The 21,799-nt window shown below is 71.0% G+C and overlaps 2 protein-coding genes across 3 annotated transcripts; both read left to right on the top strand.

Annotated features, from left to right (window-relative positions):
• Nucleotides 1-746: 746 nt before the first annotated feature.
• On the top strand, nt 747-7,637 carry SMPD1 (sphingomyelin phosphodiesterase 1). The gene is made up of 6 exons (XM_064144100.1): nt 747-991; nt 2,230-3,176; nt 4,459-4,630; nt 4,874-4,950; nt 5,315-5,460; nt 6,799-7,637. Exons 1-6 carry the CDS (start codon nt 761-763, stop codon nt 7,185-7,187), a joined length of 1,962 nt encoding a protein of 653 aa, XP_064000170.1. The 5' UTR covers nt 747-760; the 3' UTR covers nt 7,188-7,637.
• Nucleotides 7,638-10,515: 2,878 nt separating this feature from the next.
• On the top strand, nt 10,516-20,396 carry TRIM3 (tripartite motif containing 3). Of its 2 annotated transcripts, none has more exons than XM_064144097.1 (13): nt 10,516-10,590; nt 12,095-12,247; nt 12,954-13,176; nt 13,524-13,675; nt 13,888-14,068; nt 14,676-15,074; nt 15,561-15,897; nt 16,457-16,560; nt 17,361-17,528; nt 17,787-17,955; nt 18,288-18,358; nt 18,843-18,983; nt 19,488-20,396. In XM_064144097.1, exons 2-13 carry the CDS (start codon nt 12,123-12,125, stop codon nt 19,638-19,640), a joined length of 2,223 nt encoding a protein of 740 aa, XP_064000167.1. In that variant the 5' UTR covers nt 10,516-10,590; nt 12,095-12,122; the 3' UTR covers nt 19,641-20,396. The 2 variants fall into 2 exon arrangements, with proteins under 2 accessions (XP_064000167.1, XP_064000168.1); XM_064144098.1 differs by lacking the exon at nt 10,516-10,590 and adding an exon at nt 11,437-11,459.
• Nucleotides 20,397-21,799: the final 1,403 nt, after the last annotated feature.

The following is a 21,799-nucleotide window of genomic DNA, read 5'->3' as shown; positions in this document are numbered from 1 at the left end:
ACTGCCAGGAGCTCTGTTGGCACCAGTAAATGAACTCCTTGGGACTGAGGGGTAGCTCTGGTGCCACCCTCGGCTGGCACTCTCAAGTCCCTGGCTGGGCAGAGCTGGGTGGGGCTGGCTGCAGCTGGTGAGGGCCCAGCAGTGTGCCCAAGGAAGGACTGCGGCTACCCACCCAAGGGCATCTCGGCTCTGGGCATGGAAAGGGGCACCCAGCAGTGCAGGTGAGCTGGCAGGGTCGAGGTGCCAGCCAGCAGTGCCTCAGCAGTGGAGCTGAGGTGCCACCACCCTCAGCAGCTGTGCCAGGGTCAGCCTGGCACTTCTGAGGTCCTGCCTGGGCATCAGCTGCTGGCTCTGAGGTGCCCTCCGGTCCTGGCCAGGTTTGCTTCTCAGCAGGCTCTGGGCACCCTGGCACCTGCAGGGGCACACTTGGCACCAGTGGCCCTAGCAGGGAGGGCACAGAGGTGGCACCTAGAGCCCAAGTGGGAAGGGCACAGGTGGCACTGACAGCCCCAGCAGGAGCAGGGCAGTGCAGGGGCAGGGGCAGAGTGGCACAGGGCAGGGGCACAGGGGCACAGGGCAGGGGCACAGGGGCACAGGGCAGGGGCACAGGGGCAGCCGCAGGACCCCTCCCACCCTCCCCTGCGCTTCCCACCTCGGCCCCGCCCCCATACACAAGCTCCGCCCCCCCGTGCGCAGGCCCCGCCCCCCTGTGGGCAGGCCCCACCCCCCCGTGCGCAGGCCCCGCCCCTCAGTGCCGGCCATGGCTGCGCTGGGTCCGGGCTCGGCGCCGCCGCTGTGGCGGTTCCTGCCCCTGGCGCTGCCCCTGGCGCTGCTGCTGGCGCTTCCCCTGGCACCTGCCCTGGCACTGCCCATGCCGACCCCGGCCGCGGCCCGGGAGCGGCTGGCGGAGGCGGCGGCGGGCTGGGGCTGGCGGAACCTCTCCTGCCCTGTCTGCAAGGTCCTGTTCGCTGCGCTGGATGTGGCGCTGCAGGTGGGGCGCGGGCAGGGGGCGCGGGCAGGGGGCACGGGCAGGGGGCGCGGGCAGGGGGCGCGGGCAGGGGGCACGGGGGGCAGGTGCGCGGCGTGAGGAGGACCTGGTGGGGACGTCCGGAGGGGGAAGAGCGGAGCCGTGGGGGAGGAGGAAGAGGAGGAGGCAGCAGCATGGGAGTGCGGGAGGGGGCAAGGGATGGGGTGGGGACGGGGGCAGGGCTGGGCACAGGGCTGGGCACAGGGCTGGGCACAGGGCTGGGGACCGGGGCAGGGGTGGGCACAGGGCCGGGGCAGGGCTCAGGCCGGCAGCAGGAGCTGGAGCAAGGCCCAGATCTCGTGATGGGACAGGCTGCGGCTTGTGACGGGCTCGGGAGGGGACCGGGACGGGGACCGGGACGGGGACCGGGACGGGGACAAGCCGCTGGTGGAGCAGGGATGGGACAGGGACGGGATGGGGACAGGGCTGGTGCCAGACCGGGGACAGGACAGGGCAGGGACGGGACCGGGAGCAGGGACAGGCAGGGACAGGCAGGGACAGGCAGGGACAGGGCCGGTGTCAGGTCGGTCACAGGACAGGGCTGGGAACAGGAGCTGGGCTGGGATCTTGTGACAGGGACAGGCTGGGACACGTCTGGCTTGGGACAGGGACAGAGTGGGGCCAGTGGGGCCAGGGGCAGAGAGGGACAGGAGAGAGGGGAGCTGGAGCTGAGGACGGGACAGGGACAGGACCTTGTGACAGGGGTAGGACAGGCTGGGAACGGGACAGGGCAGGAACTGGGACACGGACAGGACTGGGACAGGATGGGACAGGTCTGGGCTTGGAACTGGGGCAGGATTGGGACAGGGATGGGACTGGGAGAAGATTGGGACAGGACTGGGCTTGGGACAGGGGCAGGATTGGGACAGGATGGGACAGGACTGGGCTTGGGACAGGGGCAGGACAGGCTGGGCTGGGGCTGGGCTGAGCCAGAGCCCAGGGGTGATGTGGAGCGAGGGTGAGGGAGGGTGAGCTGCTGCTGGGCAGCGTTGGGCAGTGTGGGGCAGCGTTGGGCAGTGTGGGGCAGCGTTGGGCAGTGCTGGGCAGAGGCAGGCAGTGTTGGGCAGCGTTGGGCAGCGTTGGGCAGCGTTGGGCAGTGTTGGGCAGAGGCAGGCAGCGTCGGGCAGCGCCGGGCAGTGCCGCCGGGGTGCCATGTGGCAGAGCAGGCTGCGACTCTGCCCCCTGCCCCCTGCCCCCCGCAGACGGAGCCCAACGTGGCGCGCGTGGGCCGCGTGGCCTCGCGGCTGTGCCAGGAGCTGCGGCTGGCACGGGCCGCGGTGTGCCAGCAGGCGGTGGCGCTGTTCCAGCGGGACGTGGTGACGGCCTGGGCGCGCTCGGTGCTGCGGCCGGGCGAGGCGTGCGGGCTGCTGCTGGGGCAGCGCTGCGGGCACTGGGACATCCTGGCCGACTGGAACCTCACCATGCCCAGCACCCCCAAGCCCCCGGTGCGGCCGCCGGTGCCGCCCCCGCCCGGCGCGCCCGTGGAGCACATCCTCTTCCTCACCGACCTGCACTGGGACCGCCAGTACCAGCCTGGCAGCGCCGTGGAGTGCCCCGACCCGCTCTGCTGCCGGGGGGCGCCGCTGGGCACCGCGGGGGGCGCCGGCTTCTGGGGCTCCTACGGCAAGTGCGACCTGCCCCTGCACACCATCGAGGCGCTGCTGCAGCACGCGGTGGGCACCGTGGCCAACGGCAGCCTGGGCACCAGCCGGCCCATCGTGGGCCCCTGGCAGCAGCCCCTGGCTGGCACCCGCCTCGCCGCGCCGGGCAGCGCCGAGCCCGGTGCCAGGCTGGAGGCGGCCGAGGGGAAGACCCCTAAGGGCGGCGAGGCTGGTGCGCAGGGTGCCCGCGGTGCCAGCGAGCCGAGGCAGTTCGCTGCCGTCTACTGGACCGGGGACATCCCTGCCCACGACGTGTGGCAGCAGAGCCGAGCGGACCAGCTGCGGGCGCTGCGCACCGTGACCGAGCTGGTGCGCGGGCGGCTGGGCGCGGTGCCAGTCTACCCCGCCGTGGGCAACCACGAGGCCACCCCCGTCAATGCCTTCCCCCCGCCCAGCGTCGGCGGCAACCAATCCGCGCAGTGGCTCTACGAGGCCATGGCACAGCTCTGGCAGCCTTGGCTGCCCCCCGACGCCCTCCGCACCCTGCGGTGGGCACCGCCGCGGCCGGGGGGCACTGCTGGAGTGGGAATGGGACTGGGAGGCCTGGGGGGAGAGGGCAGTGGGGGTGGGGGGAGGGGGACTGGAGGGAGAGGGGAGTGGGGGTCCTGGGAATGGGGGAGTGGGAATGGGGGGAAGGGGAGCTGGGGGGGCCGGGAGTGGGGAACTGGGGCAGGGAGGAGTAGGGGCGAATGGGGGAGGGGAGATGGGGGACTGGGGGGACTGGGGGGAGAGAGGGGAGTGGAGGGAATAGGACTGGGGGAGAGGGGAGTGGAGGGAATAGGACTGGGGGAGAGGGGAGTGGAGGGAATAGGACTGGGGGGAGAGAGGGGAGTGGAGGGAATAGGACTGGGGGAGAGGGGAGTGGAGGGAATAGGACTGGGGGGAGAGGGGGAGTGGAGGGAATAGGACTGGGGGAGAGGGGAGTGGAGGGAATAGGACTGGGGGGAGAGAGGGGAGTGGAGGGAATAGGACTGGGGGAGAGGGGAGTGGAGGGAATAGGACTGGGGGAGAGGGGAGTGGAGGGAATAGGACTGGGGGGAGAGGGGGAGTGGAGGGAATAGGACTGGGGGAGAGGGGAGTGGAGGGAATAGGACTGGGGGGAGAGGGGAGTGGAGGGAATAGGACTGGGGGAGAGGAGAGTGGAGGGAATAGGACTGGGGGAGAGGAGAGTGGAGGGAATAGGACTGGGGGAGAGGGGAGTGGAGGGAATAGGACTGGGGAGAGGGGAGTGGAGGGAATAGGACTGGGGGAGAGGGGAGTGGAGGGAATAGGACTGGGGGGAGAGAGGGGAGTGGAGGGAATAGGACTGGGGGAGAGGGGGGAGTGGAGGGAATAGGACTGGGGGAGAGAGGGGAGTGGAGGGAATAGGACTGGGGGAGAGGGGGGAGTGGAGGGAATAGGACTGGGGGAGAGGGGGGAGTGGAGGGAATAGGACTGGGGGGAGAGAGGGGAGTGGAGGGAATAGGACTGGGGGAGAGGGGAGTGGAGGGAATAGGACTGGGGGAGAGGGGAGTGGGGAACTGGGGCTTGGGAACCGGGGGGTGGGAATGGGGGAGTGAGGAAGTGGGACTGGGGGGCTGGAGGAGTGGGACTGGGGGGGCTGGGCGAGAGGGCAGCGGGGGCCTGGGGGCTGGCACAGTGTTGCCCGTGCTGGCAGGGTGCCGGGGGGGCCGCGCCCCGTGCCGGTTGGCTCTGCCCGTGGCCGGGGGCCCCGCGGCGGCCAGCAGCGCCGTCGGGGGGTGCCGCGCTGAGCCCCCCCCGTCCCCGCAGGCGCGGAGGGTTCTACACGCTGCGGCCCAGCCCCGGCCTGCGCCTGGTGTCCCTCAACATGAACTTCTGCTCCCAGGCCAACTTCTGGCTGCTGCTCAACGCCACCGACCCCGCGGGGCAGCTGCAGTGGCTGCTGCGGGTGCTGCAGGACGCCGAGCGCCAGGGCGAGAAGGTCCCCGCGGGGCGCGGCGGGCAGGGGGCGCCAGGGGGCGCCAGGGGGCGCTGGGAGTCTCGGGGGGGAGCCTGGGGGGGTCTGGGGGCTTCTAAGGAGGTCTGAGGGGGGTCTGGGGAGGGTCTGAGGGGGTCCGGGGGGCACTGAAGGCATCTGAAGGGCTCCTGGGGGGGTCTGAGGGGGCACTTGGGGGGCTCAGGCTGCCCCCAGCCCTCCCCCAAGGTCTGTGCCAACCCTCCCCAGGTGCACATCATTGGACACATCCCCCCCGGGCACTGCCTGCGGGCATGGAGCTGGAACTACTACAGGATAGTGAACAGGTGGGCACGGGGCTGGAGGTGCCAGGGCAGTGCCAGGGCATGGAGCTGGAACTACTACAGCACAGTGAACAGGTGGGCACGGGGCTGGAGGTGCCAGGGCAGTGCCAGGCTGATAGCAGGACAATGCCAAGGTAATGCCAGCATAGTGCCAGAGTGATGCTAGGGCAATGCCAGGACAGCACCAGGATGGTGTCAGGATAACGCCAAGATCATGGCAGAGCAGTGCCAGGATGGTGCCAGGGCAGTGTTGGGATGGTGTGAGGACAGTGCCAGGGCTATGGCAGGACAATGCTAGGACGGTGCCAGGGCAGCATGCGGGCAGTGCCCGGTCAGGGCCCGGCCTGCTGAGCTGTGCCCACGGCAGGTTCGAGGGCACCATCGCGGGGCAGTTTTTCGGGCACACTCACCTGGACGAGTTTGAGCTCTTCTACGACGAGGAGACGCTGAGGCGCCCCCTGGCGGTGGCATTCCTGGCGCCCAGCGCCACCACCTACATCGGCCTCAACCCCGGTGCGCAGCCCTGCCCGCCTGCCGCGCTGCCAGCCGTGCCAGGGAGCTGCCCGGCCCCCTGCCTGCCCTCTGCTGCCCTGCCCACCTGCCGCGCTGCCAGCCGTGCCAGGGACCTGCCCGGCCCCCTGCCTGCCCTCTGACATGCTGCCCACAGCCCTGCCCGCCTGCCGCGCTGCCAGCCGTGCCGGGGACCTGCCCTGCCTGCCCTGCCAGCCTGCCGTGCTGCCCTGCCCCCAGCCCCATCCCTCTGCCACCCTGCTGCCATGCTCACCACAGTGCCACTCTCACCACAGTGCCACCCTGACTCTCTCCTGGAGCCTGGTACCACCCTGGTCCTGACCCCACTGTAGCCTCACCCTAGTCCTGGTGCCACTCTGACTTTGGCAGTGCCACCCTGGCTGTCATTCTGAGCCTAGAGCCACTCTGACCCCTCCACCGTGGTGCCACCCTCATCACTTGGTGCCCTTGGTGCCACCCTTGGCTATGACTCTTGCTGCCCAGGATGCCACCCATGGCCATGGTGCCACCACCCACCCTTGCCCCTGCCACATGCCCCTTCTCACAGTGCCACCCTTGCCTTGATCTGCTCATGGTGCCACCCTAACCCTTGCCACTTCCCACAGTGCCCCTGATGCTGCCACTACTGCCCTGTTCCTTGCCCCCTGCTGCCCTGTGCCAGTGCCCATGGGGCAATGCCTCCCCAGTGGGTACCATTGCCCACCAGTGCCCTGCTGCCCACTGCTGTTGCCCCCTGCTGCCACTGCTCCTCTTGCCTGCTGCTGCTGCCCACTGCTGCTTGCTGCCAGTGCCCCTGCCCCTGCTGCCAGTGCCCTCACTGCCAGTGCCTGCTGCTGGTCAGTCCCAGTGCCCCTGCCCCCCCTGCCCCACTGCCAGTGCCCACCACTGATCGGCCCCAGTGCCCCTGCCCCCCCTGCCCCACTGCCAGTGCCCACCACTGATTGGCCCCAGTGCCCCTGCCCTCCCTGTCCCCACTGCCAATGCCCTCACTGCCAGTGCCCGCCCCTGATCGGCCCCGGTGCCCCTGCCCTCCCTGTCCCCACTGCCGATGCCCTCACTGCCAGTGCCCGCCCCTGATCGGCCCCGGTGCCCCTGCCCGCCCTGTCCCCACTGCCGATGCCCTCACTGCCAGTGCCCGCCCCTGATCGGCCCCGGTGCCCCTGCCCGCCCTGTCCCCACTGCCGATGCCCTCACTGCCAGTGCCTGCCCCTGATCGGCCCCGGTGCCCCTGCCCCCACTGCCAGTGCCCGGCGCCGTTCGGCCGCGGTGCCCCTGCCCCCCGCGCCGGTGCCCGCGGCTGAGGGCTGCCTTTGCCCGCAGGGTACCGGATCTACACGGTGGCAGGGCAGTACCCGGGCAGCAGCCGCGCGGTGCTGGACCATGCCACCTTCATCCTCAACCTGACCGAGAGCCGCGGCCCGCCCGAGCCGCCCAGCTGGCAGCTGCTGTACCGTGCCAGGGAGGCGCTGGCACTGCCCAGCGCCTTCGCGGGCGCCTGGGAGGAGCTGGTGCGGCGCCTGCAGGCCCAGGGGCAGCTCTTCAGCCGCTTCTGGTTCCTGCGCCACAAGGGGCACCCCCCGCGGGCACCCTGCGGGGCACCCTGCCAGGCTGCCACCCTCTGCGCCCTGCGCACCGCCCGCTCCGGGGACCCGCAGCTCTGCCGCCACCTGCGCCCGCCCCTGCCGGCCCCCGGGCACGGCCTCTGCTGACGGCGGGCACCGCGCCGCGGGGGTGGCAGCGCGGGGGGCGCCAGGATGGCCCCCGCTGAGGGCACCGCGGGTCAGCAGTGCTGGCACCGGGGGCACCGGGGACGGGGGCACAGCGCAGGTGGCATAGGAATGTGGGCATCAGGGGTGGTGGCACCAGTGGGACTTCTGCCGTGGCATCAGGACAGCAGAACAGGGGGCACCAGGAGGCCACCACCAGCAGCATGCCCTCTGCTGGGGGCACCAGGAGGCTGGCACACTGGGAAACTGAGACACCTGGGCACAGGGATGCTGGGGTAGGACACTGGCACACACACTGGGCACAGTGGCACAGTGAGGCACCATGACATTGGCACACTGTGATGCCAGGACACTGGCACACTGGGTGTGTGCCCCCCCTCACTGCCCCCCCCAGGCTGCCCCCGGGCTGGCACAATAAAAGTTGGCGCAGCAGCTGCTGTCCGGGCACGGTGCCTTTATTCACAGCCCTGCCCACCCTGGTGGGCACCACTCAAGCCTCACATGCAGGGGGCAGTGCCCACCCCACGCTTCCGGGAGGGGCAGCACCACCCCCACAGACCCCTGCCCACGGCACAGGGCGGGCAAAGAGTGGGCACCCCCTGGATGCCAATCCTGTGCTGCCCCCTCCCAGTGGGTCCTCCCGCGAGCAAAGTCCTGTGCCCACCCCCCCCCCAGCTTGGTGCCAGCATCACCAGGAGGTGCTGGAGTGCTCAGGGAGGTGCCCAGGGAGGGTGCCCGGGGCGGGGGTTGGGAAGAGTCTTGGTGATTGTGACCCCCCCCCAGGGGCTCTGTGCCCACCCGCGTTTGAGAGTGCCCAGCAGGGTCCTCACCCCCCTGCCCACCGAGGTGCCCACCCTGCGGGCGACAGAGGGTGCGGGGGGGGACTGGCAGGCAAGAGCTGGCACAGGGGCTGGGGGGGGCTGAGCCTCCTGGCACGGCTGGGACCGCACTGGGGGCACTGGGGGGCACTGGGTGGGGGCTCAGAGGGGCTGGGGGTGGTGGCTGGCACCGGGGGAGGGGCGGTGAGTGAGTGGCACAGGTCGGGTGGGGTCGCTCGGAGGTCCCGAGGGCTGCCCGTGGGGGCTGCCAGGTGCAGCTCCGTGCCCAGGCAGCAGCAGAGGGGTGCGGCTGGGGGGTGTGGGTGGTGCCCGCGGGCAGCGCCTGGCTGCGGCGCTCAGCGTTGGGTTGGCACAGAGCAGGTGGCAGAGGAGGGCTCTGGGGGCAGCTGCCAAGGCGCAGGCGGACACAGGAGGGGGCAGTGCCCAAGGGCCGGGCAGGGGGCGCTCGGCACTCACTGCTGCCCTCCTGTGGCAGCAGCCCTGCACTGCTGCTTCCCAGCGCCCCCCAGCGCCCCCCAATGCCTCAGCACCGCTCGGTGCCCGCCCGTGCCCCCCAGGCGCGGCGCCGGTGCCAGCTGCTGAGGCGGAGGCTCTCTGGCTGGCACAGAGCCATGGCGCCGGGCAGGGAAGTGCTGCACAGGCTCAGCCCTGGGCACTGCCAACTCGCCTGGGGGGGCTGCAGTGACACCCCCCGGGGACACGCCAAGAGTGACCCCCCCCAGAGTGACCCCCCCCAGATAACCCCCTCAGAGTGCCTCCCCTGCGCCCCCTCCGTGCCCGCCGTGCCAGGCAGTGCAGGTGCCCGGGGGGGGTCCCTGTGCCATTCCTGCGGCTCCAGCAGCGATTGGGAGGGGATTGGGAGACAGGGGGGGGAGGGCAGAGCTGGGGGTCCCGGGAATGGAGCCGGGACTGGCACCAGGACTGGCACCGGCAATGGATCTGTCTCTGAGACTGATGCCAGTGCCAGGAATGGATGCAGCACAGCCTGGCACAGCCTGTGCTGGTTTGAACTGGGATGTGCCAGGCTGTGCCAGGCTGTACTGGCTCCTGCTGGGCTGCACTGGGCTCTGACAGGCTGTGCCAGGCTGTACTGGGCCATGCTGGGCTATGCCAGGCTGTATTGGACTGTGCCAGGCTGTGCTGCTCTGCTGCCATCACGCAGCTGGCACATGTCACCAGCACAGGTTGCCACCACAGAAGGGTACCACAGGTCAGTGCCACACACTGATGCCATTGGCATTGCCACCACAGTGCCACCTGCACACAGCAATGCCACGTAGTGCCACCACAGTGCCACCAGCACCTACCCACTGCACAGCAATGCCAGGCAGTGCCACCACAGTGCGACCACAGTGCCACCAGCACAGGCTGGAGCCCCCTGCCACCATCAGTGGCCACTGTGCCAGTCCCTGCCATGTGCCACCTGCTGCCACCAAGCTTTGGCACTATCACCCCTTGGCATCCAGCACACCCTGGCATCGTGAGATGCTGCCACACAGCTGGCACACGATGGTGGCACATTGGGCACCACATGTCAATGCCACACACTGGTGTGGGGCACAGGGAACAGGACATGGAGCACAGGGTACAGAGCACAGGGCATGGGGCACAGAGCAGAGGGCACGGGGTACAGGGCACAGGGCACGGGGCACAGGGTACAGAGCACAGGGCATGGGGTACAGGGCACAGGGTGCAGGACACAGGGCATGGGGCACAGGGCACAAGACGCTGGGCACAGGACCCCTGGCACCAGCAGGTCACTCCCGTCCCCAGTGCCACCAGCAGCTGTGCCCTCTGTCGGCTCAGTGCCTGGCAGCAGCTGGCACCGGGGCCTGGCACCCTCTGCTGCCACCCTGATGGCCTCGGTACCGCCAGCCACGCCCACACTGCCCCCAATGCCCCCAAGACCACCCCCACGACCCCCCCAGTGCCCCCCAATGCCCCTAACGCCCCCAAACCCCCCCCTCCCCGATGTCCCCAGGCCCCCCAATGCCCCCAAACCCCCTCCACGATGCCCCAAACCCACCCCCACGGCCACCCCCGCGCCCTCACCCCCCCCCCCGTGCCCCCCAAACCCACCCCCACGACCGCCCCCAACCCCCCCCCTCAATACCCTGCACCTCCCCCCCCCCTCTATTTTGGGGGGGTCTCTCCCCCCTCTCCTCCCATTTGGGTGGGGGTCTCCACACCCCTCGGCGGGGGGGAGATGCTGCCGTTGCCATGGCGACCCCAAACAGAGCGGACCCCCCCTTGAACCCCCTCTAGGAGCTGCATAGACGCAGTCAGGGCGAGACCATTGCTGGCTGGGGGGGAGTGTGTGACCCCCCCCTTCAATATCCCACGGCACCCCCTCCCGGGGAACCACCATTGGGGGGGGGGGAAGCGTCGCGTAGCGACGCTTCCCCCCCCCCCAATGGAGGTTCCCCGGGAGGGGGTGCCGTGACGGGGAGGGGGCAGAGCCCATTGGACCCCCCCCGGGGCTGCAGTGGTTGAGTCCTGCCCAGCCCTGGCGCAGTCCGAGCGAGGATGCGAGGAGAGGGCTGAGGGTGAGGAGGGGGCGCAGGGGGGGGAAGGCGGAGGGGGGAGGGGACAATAGGGAGGAGGGGGTCAGGGGGGGCATGGGGGGAGGAGGAATTGGGGAGGGGGATGCCAGGAGGGGTGAGGAATGGGGGGGGTGGGGCAGGTTTGGGGGCAGGAGGAATTGGGGAGGGGGATACAAGTGGGGGGGGTCGGAGATAAGGAATGGGGAGGGGGGGACGGAGGCGAGGGGGGAGGGGGAATTGAGGAGGGGGATACGAGTGGGGGGTGAGGAATGGGGAGGGGGGGGCAGGGAGAGACTCAAGGAGGGGGGGGACAGGTTTGGGGGGGTCTGTGGGGAGGAGGAATTGGGGAGGGGGACACAAGTAGGGGGTAAGGAGTGGGGGGCACAGGGGGGACATAGGCGAGGGGGGGCGGGGGGGGACGCAAGGAAGGAGGCCTGGGGGGGGTCTGTGGGCAGGAGGAATTGGGGGGGGGCTAGGGACAGGCCCGGGGTGGAGGGGCTGGGGGGGGTCACGAACTGGGGGGGGGGGGCACAGAGAGAAAGAGGCAGGGCGGGGGGGGGAGGGGGCAATGGGAGAGAGTCGGCAGGGGGGGCACAGGGTGGGCACCGGAGGGCACCCCGGCGGGGGGGCAGCGGCTGCGGTCTCGGTGCCCATCGCCCCGCTCCCCCCGGGCCGTGTCCCGCGGTGTCCCGAGCCCCCCGCGGTGCCCCCCCGGCCCCGGTGCCCCCCCGGCCCGGGGCGTGTCCCGCAATGGCGGCAGGGGCGGGGCCGCGCCTGAGCCGCCGCAGCGCCGGGACGGAGCTCGGCACCGGGGAGGGGTCGGCAGCGGCACCGGCACCGGCAGCGGCAGCGGCACCGGCAGCGGGGGCAGGGTCGGGAGCCGCAGCGGGAGCGGGGGGCGAGGGGCGCAGGGCGAGCAGGGGGGCAGGAGCGGCGGCGGGAAGGGACGGGGGGGCGGCACCGGGGCGGGCACGGGGGGCGCAGGTGGCACGGGCAGGGGGCTCGGGCTGGGTGCCATGGGGCCCCTGGGGGTCCTTAGTGAGTCCCTGGGGGTCCCAGGGGGTCTAAGGGGCTCCTTGGGGGTCCCTGGGGGTCTCAGTGGGTCCCTGGGGGTCTCAGTGGGTCTCAGTGGGTCCCTGGGGGTCTCAGTGGGTCTCAGTGGGTCTCTGGGGGTCCCTGGGGGTCTCAGTGGGTCCCTGGGGGTCCCTGGGGGTCTCAGTGGGTCCCTGGGGGTCTCAGTGGGTCCCTGGGGGTCCCTGGGGGTCTCAGTGGGTCCCTGGGGGTCTCAGTGGGTCCCTGGGTGTCTCAGTGGGTCTCAGTGGGTCCCTGGGGGTCCCTGGGGGTCTCAGAGGGTCCCTGGGGGTCTCAGTGGGTCCCTGGGTGTCTCAGTGGGTCTCAGTGGGTCCCTGGGGGTCTCAGTGGGTCCCTGGGGGTCCCTGGGGGTCCCTGGGGGTCTCAGTGGGTCGCTGTGGGTCTGTGTCTGCTCCCTGACCCTGCCCCCCCACAGCTGTGGCGCCCCCTGCGGGTCGAGGCCGATGGCCGCGGAGGTGCCCTCGGGCACGGCTCTGGTGCCAGAGCTGGAGCCGCTGCGCTGTGGCATCTGCGGGCACCACTTCTGCTGCCCCAAGGTGCTGCCCTGCCTGCACTCCTTCTGCCAGAGGTGAGGGCATCAGGTGGGCACGGGTGGGCATGGGTGGGCAGAGCCCCTGTGCCCCCTGCCCTGCCTGCAGTCCTTCTGCCAGAGCTAAGGGCATCAGGTGGGCATTGCAGGCACCTCCTTTCCCTGGTCAGGTGGCACTGCCATGCCTGGCTTGCCAGGGCTGTCCCCAGTGCCATCTGCTCCCGCGGTGCCCACCCATCCCTCGGATGTGCCCACAGTGCTACTGGCACCTGTGCCCCCCCTGCCCATCTCTGCCTGCCCTGCCATGCCCAGCTGGCCTGCCACAGCCTCTGCCTGTGCCCCTGCCCCACACCCCCAGTGCTGTCCAGGCTGGCAGAGGGGAGCTTGGGGACCAGTGGGGACAGCCTGGCACTGCTCTGCCCTGGCTGCTCCCTACCCCTTGCCCCTCAATGTGCCCTGCAGGCGTCTGCTCCTGGGCCGCCCCTGCATGCCCCCTGACTGTCTCCCCCGCCCCCCCCGCCTGTGCCCTGCTCCCTGCTGTGCCCACAGGGCTCTGTGCCCCTGCAGAGCCTCCCCTCGGCATTGTGCCTCTGTGCCACTTGTGCCCTCTGGCATGCCCCCTGTGCCCGCTATGCCCTCACTCTGGCATGCCTCCTGTGCCTGCAGGGCTCTTTTCTCCCACAGACCCTCACCCTGGTATTGTGCCCCCTGTGCCCTTACCCTGGCATGCCCTCTGTGCCCGCAGGTGCCTGCAGGGCTATGTGCCCGCGCAGAGCCTGACGCTGTCGTGCCCGCTGTGCCGCCGCAGCTGCATCGTGCCCGCCGGGGGGGTGGCCGCGCTGCAGGACAACCTCTTCCTGACCGGGCTGATGGAGCAGCTCCAGCGCCCGCCCCCCGCGCAGCCCCCCGGCAGCCCCCCCCCGCCCGCCCCCCCGCAGCCGCTCTGCTGCCCCAACCACGAGGGCAAGGTGGGCACCGCGACGGGCACCGGCAGCTGGGCAGGGCTGTGGGGAGAGGGGTGGGGAGGTCTGAGGGGGGGGCTAAGGGAGTCGGGGGGGGGTCGGGGGGGCTGCGGGAGGGGGAGTTGGGGAGGTCTGGGGGAAGGCAGAGGAGGTATGGGGGGGGCAGGGGAGGGCTGGGAGGGTCCCGAGGGGGCTGCAGGGGGCGCTGGGGGGGCTCTGAGGGCACCTCGGGGAGGGGCGCTGGGGGAGGGGCTCCGGGGGGGGTCTGCGGGAGGGGTTCCGGGGGCATGCTGGGGGGTGCCCGGGGGTGTACCCGGGGCCGCCGCTGCCAGCCGTGCCCCCGGCGGTGCCAGGTGATGGAGTTCTACTGCGAGCCCTGCGAGACTGCCATGTGCCAGGAGTGCACCGGCGGCGAGCACCGAGGGCACCGCACGGTGCCCCTGCGGGACGTGCTCCAGCAGCACAAAGCTGCCCTGCAGCTCCAGCTCGACGCCGTCCGTGCCAGGTACCCGCGGGCACTGCCCGCGCAGGGCTGCGCCGCCCGCGGAAGCTGCTGCGGTGCCACGCCTGGAGCTGGGCACGGGGCGGGGCAGGGAGGAGGGGAAGGGGCAGCAGCAGCGGGGAGAGGGCACCAGGAGGGGGGCGTGGGTCCTGAAGTGAGAGGGCACCGGCAGGGGGGAGAGAGCAGGGTCTGACGGGCCGTGCCCGCCGTGCCAGGCTGCCGCAGCTGTCGGCTGCCATCGGGCTGGTGTCGGAGATCAGCAGGCAGCTCGGCGAGCGCCGCGCGGAGGCTGCCGCCGAGATCGGTGCCACCTTCCAGGAGCTGGAGGAGGCTCTGCGCCAGCGCCGGGCAGCGCTCGAGCGCGACCTGGAGGCCACCTGCGCTGCCAAGCAGAAGGTGAGGCCCGCGGGGGGCACCGCCGCGGGGGCACCGCCGCGGGCGCGCTGCCACCTCTGCCGCGGGGCGCCGGGGCCGAGGCTGTGCCACGCAGCCTGCGTCCTCCCGCTACGGGTGCCCAACCCAGCCTCGTCCCACCGCTGGCGGTGCCCCTCCCTCTGCTGGGGCGGTTGTGCCCACTCCCATCCCTCCACTGGCGGTGCCCATCCCCGTGCCTGTGCTGGGGGGTGGTGGTACCCGTGCCTATCCCTGTGTCATCGATGACAGTTCCCATGCCACACTGATGGTGCCCACCTGCATGCCACACTAGCGGTGCCCACCCCTGATGCCAGCTCCCCTCTCCCGCCCCACGCCACACTAGCGGTGCCCACCCCTGATGCCAGCTCCCCTCTCCCGCCCCATGCCACACTAGCGGTGCCCACCCCTGATGCCAGCTCCCCTCTCCCGCCCCATGCCACACTAGCGGTGCCCACCCCCGACGCCAGCCCCCCCCCATGCCACAGTGCGGTGCCCACCCCCGACGCCGCCTGCCTCCCCCCCCGCCGGCGGCGCCCCCTGGCGGCGGCGCAGTGACGCTGCGCCGGCGGTGCCCCGGCGGTGCCCGCAGGTGCTGTCGGCGCAGCTGGAGGCGCTGCGGCAGGGCCAGGCGCACATCGCCAGCAGCCTGCGGCTGACCGAGCGCGTCCTGGAGCGAGGCTCCGCGCCCGAGGTGCTGCTGGTGCGGAAGCAGATGTGGGAGCGCCTGGCGGAGCTGGCGGCGCAGCGCCTGCCCGAGCAGCCCCACGAGAACGCGCAGCTCGACTACTGCGCCGACCCCGAGCCCCTGCGCCAGGGCATCCGCGCCCTGGGCACCCTGGTCACCACCAGCGCCACGGCGCACCAGACGGTGGCCACGGGCGAGGGGCTGCGGCAGGCCGTGGTGGGGCAGCCCGCGTCGCTCAGCGTCACCACCAAGGACAAGGACGGGGAGCTGGTGCGCAGCGGCAGTGCCAGGCTGCGCTTCCAGGTGCGCCCGCGGCCCGAGCAGCCGGGGGGCACGGGGTGGGCACGGCGAGGGGCGCTGCGGTGTGGGCATGGAGAGGCCGCAGTGGGACGCTGCGATGTGGGCACGGGGAGGTCGCACTGGGGTGGTGGAGCGGGGGGTGGGCATGGAGAGGTCGCACTGGGGTGAGGGGTGGGCATGGAGAGGTCGCACTGGGGTGAGGGGTGGGCATGGAGAGGTCGCAGTGGGACGCTGCGGTGTGGGCGTGGAGAGGTCGCACTGGGGTGAGGGGTGGGCATGAGGGGGTTGCCCTGGGGTGACGAAGTGAGGGGTGGGCACAGCGAGGTCACACTGGGGTGGTGGAGTGAGGGAGGGAGGGGCATGAGCCTGTCTCCCCCTGGAGCGCCGCGGGGTGGGCACGGGGAGGTCACCCCGGGGCGATGGAGCAGGGCATGGGCACGAGGGCGCCTCCCGGCCGCCCACCCGGTGCCAGCGTGGCCGCCGCGGCAGGTGACGGGCGCGGACGGGACGGCGGCCGAGGCGGAGGTGCTGGACAACCGGAACGGCACCTACGAGCTGCTGTACACGGCGCGGGGCGAGGGCGAGCTGCTGCTCTCCATCCTGCTCTACGGACAGCCCATCCGCGGCAGCCCCTTCCGCGCCCGCGCACTGCGCCCCTGCGACCTGCCCGCGGCCGCCGACGACGCCAAGCGCAGGGTCAAGTCCCCGGGGGCGGGGGGCGGCGGCGGCCACGTGCGGCAGAAGGCGGTGCGGAGACCCTCGAGCATGTACGGCAGCGGCAAGCGCAAGGACAACCCCATCGAGGACGAGCTCATCTTCCGCGTGGGTGAGACCCCCGCGGGACCGCCCGGAGCTTTCCTGAGCCCCCCCCGAGCCCTCGGACCGGCCTGACCCACCCCGACCCCCACGGACCGCCCCGAGTCCCCCAAGACCCCCCGCTGACGACCCTGAGCGCCTCTAACCCACCTGGACCACCCTGAGCCCCCCAGACCCCCGTGGACAACCGCGAGCCACCCTGATGCCCATGGACAACCCTGAGACCCCCAGACCCCCCTGCACCACCCTGAGCCCCCCCGACCCCCCCTACCAACCCAACCCACCCCGACCCCACCCTTGACCATCCTGACCCCTCCCTGGACCACCCTGACGCCCCCTGCCCCTTCCAGGCCCTGACCCTAAGGACCCTCAGGAACCCCCAAGACTCCTCGGGACCCCCCCCAGGACCCTTTCCCCCTCCGCCAGCAAGCCCTGGCCTGGCTCAGGCCGAATCCCCTAGCCCAGCCCTGGAGCCCCCGGCCCCGCCGAGGGCTGTGCCCGGTGCGGGCTGTGCCCGGTGCGGGCAGTGCCCAGTGCGGGCAGTGCCAGCTGCCGGCCGTGCCCCGCAGGCAGCCGCGGGCGGGAGAAGGGAGAGTTCAGCAACCTGCAGGGCATCTGCGCCTCCAGCAGCGGCCGCATCGTGGTGGCTGACAGCAACAACCAGTGTGTGCAGGTGCGCCTGGCACGGCCCTGCCCTGCCCTGCCCTGCCGCTGCCCTGATGCTGCCCTGCCCTGCCCTGCCCTGCCCTGCCCTGCCCTGCCGCTGCCCTGATGCTGCCCTGCCCTGCCCTGCCCTGCCCTGCCCTGCCCTGCCCTGCCCTGCCCTGCCCTGCCGCTGCCCTGATGCTGCCCTGCCCTGCCCTGCCCTGCCGCTGCCCTGATGCTGCCCTGCCCTGCCCTGCCCTGCCCTGCCCTGCTGCTGCCCTGATGCTGCCCTTGCCCTGCCCTGCCCCTGCCCTGCCCTGCCCTGCCACTGCCCTGATGCTGCCCTTGCCCCGCTCTGCCCCTGCCCCTGCCCTGCCCTGCCCTGCCCTGCCGCTGCCCTGCCCTGCTGCTGCCCCTGCCCTGCCACAGTCCTGTCCCTGCCCTGCCCTGCTGCTGCCCCTGCCCTGCCCTGTCCTGCTCCTGCCCTGCCACAGTCCCGCCCCTGCCCTGCCCTTTCCTGCTCCTGCCCTGCCACAGTCCCGCCCCTGCCCTGCCCTGCCCTGCCCCAGCTCTGCCCCAGCTCTGCCCTTGCCACTGCCCCTGCCCTGCCACAGTCCTGGCCCTGCCCTGCCCCAGCTCTGCCCTTGCCCCTGCCCTTGCCTCTACCCTGCCCCTGCCCTGCCACACTCCTGCCCCTGCCTTGCCCCATCCTTGTCCTGTCTTTGTCCCCATCCCGTCCCCATCCCTGTGCCCCCTGTCATGCCCACCCTGTCCCTGGTGCCCCCCGCCCCGTGTGCCCACCCCGCGCCACGCCCGCCGCGCCCACAGGTGTTCTCCAGCGAGGGGCAGTTCCGGCTGCGGTTCGGGGTCCGTGGGCGCTCCCCCGGGCAGCTGCAGCGCCCCACGGGGGTGGCAGTGGACTCGGGTGGGGACATCATCGTGGCCGACTATGACAACCGCTGGGTCAGCCTCTTCTCGCCAGAGGGCAAGTTCAAGGTCGGTGGGCACGGAGAGGGCACGGCTTGGGGGGCAGGCTCTGCAGGGCACAGCAGGCACCAGAGGTGCTGGTGGGTCCCAATGGGCTCTGGTGGGCACTGTTGGGTCACAGTGGGCTCTGGTGGGTCCTGGAGGGCTCTGGTGGGCACTGCTGAGTCCCTGTGGGCACTGATGAGTCCCTGTGGGTGCTGGTGGGTCCCGGCGGGCGCCGCGGGGTGGGGCCAGGGCGGGTGCCGATGCCAGGCGCTGCGTTGGCAGAGCAAGATCGGCGCCGGGAGGCTGCTGGGCCCCAAGGGCGTGGCCGTGGACCGCAACGGGCACCTGGTGGTGGCAGACAGCAAAGGCTGCGCCGTGCTCATCTTCCAGCCCAGCGGCAAACTGCTCACCAAGTTCGGCTCCCGCGGCGCCGCCGACCGCCAGCTGGCAGGTACCGCCCCGCACCGCCCCGCACCGCCCCGGGGGTCTGGGGAGGGGATGGCACCGTGGGGACGTGGCACTGCTCACCTGGATTGGTGGTGGCACCGCTGTGCCCGGCGCTGGGGCTGGCATCGGGGCTGGGTTCAGGTTCTGGGCTGCAGCTCCAGGCTCAGGTTCCAGTTCTGGGCTTGGGTTCTGCTTCTGAGATGGCACCGTGGGGACACAGGCATGGCACAGCTCATGCTTGGCGGTGCCAGTGCTGGTTCTAGAGTGGGGCTCTGGTGCCAGTTCTGGCTCTGGGCTGGGCTCTGGTGCCCTGTGCCTTACCCCTGTGCCCACCAGGGCCTCACTTCGTGGCAGTCAACAGGAAGAACGAGATTGTGGTCACAGACTTCCACAACCACTCCGTCAAGGTGGGTGCCACCCTCCTGCCACCCTCCTGCCACCCCCACTGCCACCTCCACTGCCACCCCCACTGCCATCCTCCAGTGCCATGTTCCCACTGCCAGCCCCCTGCTGCCATCCCACTCTGCCTGCCCCCAGTGCCATTCCTCTGTGCTGTCTCCCAGCACCATGCCCCTGGCACTGCCCTCCCAGTGCCACCCCCTTGGCACTATGTACCCAGTGCCACCCCAGTGGTGCCATCCCCAAGTGCCATCTCCACAGTGCCACCCCCACCCAGTACCATCTCTCTGCTGCTATGCCCCTGGTGCCATGCCCCTGGTGCCACCCCTACTGCCAGCCCCCTGCTGCCATCCCCCTCTGCCTCTCCCCAGTGCCATCCCAGCACCACACTCCTGGCACTGCCCTCCCAGTGCCACCCCCCGGCACCCTGTCCCCAGTGCCACCCCAGCAGTGCCACCCCCTCGGTGCCAGCGGTGCCCGCGGTGCCCGCAGGTGTACAGCTCGGACGGGGAGTTCCTGTTCAAGTTCGGGTCCCATGGGGAGGGCAATGGACAGTTCAATGCCCCCACCGGGGTGGCAGTGGATGCCAACGGCAACATCATCGTGGCCGACTGGGGCAACAGCCGCATCCAGGTGCCAGGGCACAGGGCGGGCACAGGGCGGGCACAGGGCTGGGCAACAGCCGCATCCAGGTGCCAGGGCACAGGGCGGGCACAGGGCTGGGCAACAGCCGCATCCAGGGGACACTGGGCATGGGAGCACAGCAGGGACACAGACTGAGACCCAGCATGGCAGCAGTGCCAGGGATGTGCCAGCCCCAGCCTGCCTTTGTCCCCTTCCTGTCCCTGTCCCCACCCCACCTGGGCTCTGTCCTCCACTGGGGAGGGCTCAGCAGGGTGCAGACGAAGTCCCTGTGTGCCAGGGGGCATCAGGGCCCTGGGGGGAGTCTGGGCTGTGGGCACACTGGGGTCAGCAGGGGGGCACTGGGGACACCAATGGGGACATGGGTAATGGTGCTGGTGGCACTAAGGATGCTGGCACCATGGGTGGCCCCGGGGACACTCTGGGCACTGGTGCCCCTGTGGCTGTGGGCACCATGGGTGGCCTCGGGCACAGAGTGGCACTTGTGCCCCGCAGGTGTTCGACAGCTCTGGCTCCTTCCTGTCCTACATCAACACTGCTGCAGATCCTCTCTACGGCCCCCAGGGGCTGGCACTGGCACCCGATGGGCACGTCCTGGTGGCTGACTCTGGCAACCACTGCTTCAAGGCCTATCGCTACCTGCAGTAGCCTGGGCACATGGGCATGGCCCTGGCGACCTGGGCACAGCCCTGGGCACAGCCACACAGCCTCTGCGTCAGGATCTGCGACCTGCAGTAGCCATGGGCAGGTGGGCACAGCCCTGGGCACGACACAGCCTCTGCTTCAAGGCCTTCTGCTGCCTGCAGCAGCCATGGGCACAGCCCTGGGGACATGGGCACAGCCCTGGGCACAGCCACACAGCCTCTGCTTCAGGATCTGCTACCTGCAGTAGCCATGGGGACGTTGGCACAGCCCTGGGCACAGCCACACAGCCTCTGCTTCAGGATCTGCTACCTGCAGTAGCCATGGGGACGTTGGCACAGCCCTGGGGACATGGGCACGGCCCTGGGCACAGCAACACAGCCTCTGCTTCGAAGCCTTCTGCTGCCTACAGCAGCCATGGGCACAGCCCCGGGGACATGGGCACAGCCCTGGGCACAGTGACACAGCCTCTGCTCCAAAGCCTTCTGCTGCCCACAGCTGCCACCAGTGTGGGCACAGGAGGGCAGCCCTGGGCACATCAACCTGGGCACAGCTTCCAGACTCAGTGCTGCCTGCAGGAGCCTTGGGGACAGTGACCCAGCCACAGCCTCCAGCTCTGCCACCACCGTGGCACATGGGCACAGCCCTGGGGACCCCAACCCAAGCACAGCTTCAAGGATGCCACTACCTGCAGTAGGGCTGGGGACAGCCTTGGGGACACTGGGGACAGCCTTGGGGACACTGGGGGCAGCCATGGGGACACTGGGGGCAGCCTTGGGGACACTGGGGACAGCCTTGGGGACACTGGGGGCAGCCATGGGGACACTGGGGGCAGCCTTGGGGACACTGGAGGCAGCCTTGGGGACACTGGGGGCAGCACTGGGGGCAGCTCTGGGGACATTGGGGGCAGCCCTGGGGACATCCCTGGGGATACTGGGGGCAGCCTTGGGGACACTGGGGACAGCCTTGGGGACATTGGGGGCAGCACTGGGGACATTTGGGACATCCCTGGGGGCAGCTCTGGGGACATTGGGGGCAGCTCTGGGGACACTGGGGACAGCCATGGGGGCAGCTCTGGGGACACTGGGGACAGCCATGGGGACACTGGGGGCAGCTCTGGGGACATTGGGGGCAGCCATGGGGACATTGGGGACATCCCTGGGGGCAGCTCTGGGGACATTGGGGACAGCCATGGGGACACTGGGGACAGCCATGGGGACACTGGGGGCAGCTCTGGGGACATTGGGGACAGCCATGGGGGCAGCTCTGGGGACATTGGGGACAGCCATGGGGACACTGGGGGCAGCCATGGGGACACTGGGGGCAGCTCTGGGGACACTGGGGACAGCCATGGGGACACTGGGGGCAGCTCTGGGGACATTGGGGACAGCCATGGGGACACTGGGGGCAGCCATGGGGACACTGGGGGCAGCCATGGGGACACTGGGGACAGCCATGGGGACACTGGGGGCAGCTCTGGGGACATTGGGGACAGCCATGGGGGCAGCTCTGGGGACATTGGGGACAGCCATGGGGACACTGGGGGCAGCCATGGGGACACTGGGGGCAGCCATGGGGACACTGGGGACAGCCATGGGGACACTGGGGGCAGCTCTGGGGACATTGGGGACAGCCATGGGGACACTGGGGGCAGCCATGGGGACACTGGGGGCAGCCATGGGGACACTGGGGACAGCCATGGGGACACTGGGGGCAGCTCTGGGGACACTGGGGACAGCCATGGGGACATTGGGGGCAGCCATGGGGACACTGGGGACAGCCATGGGGACATTGGGGGCAGCCATGGGGACACTGGGGACAGCCATGGGGACACTGGGGGCAGCCATGGGGACACTGGGGACAGCCATGGGGACATTGGGGACATCCCTGGGGACATTGGGGGCAGTGACCCAGGCACAGCTCCAGGCCCTACCACCCTGGGCGGCACCATGGGCAAAGTGCCAGTGCCAGAGGTCAGCATCAGCCCCTGGGCAGTGCCCCATGGCCACTGCTGCCCCCCCAGGTGCTGCCCCCCCAGGTGCTGCCCCCCCAGGTGCTGCCCCCCAGCGGCCATTGCCCCCCAGGTGCTCCCCCGTGGCCATCGCTGCCAGCCAGGTGCCACTCCCCAGGTGCCACCTCCCCAGCCTCTGCGTGCACTTTATCTG

This window comes from Pogoniulus pusillus, chromosome 6, assembly GCF_015220805.1.
Source record: "Pogoniulus pusillus isolate bPogPus1 chromosome 6, bPogPus1.pri, whole genome shotgun sequence".
Lineage (NCBI taxonomy): Eukaryota > Metazoa > Chordata > Aves > Piciformes > Lybiidae > Pogoniulus > Pogoniulus pusillus.
The sequence above is the reverse complement of the archived record's forward strand: the minus strand, read 5'-3'. Positions and strand labels throughout refer to the sequence as shown.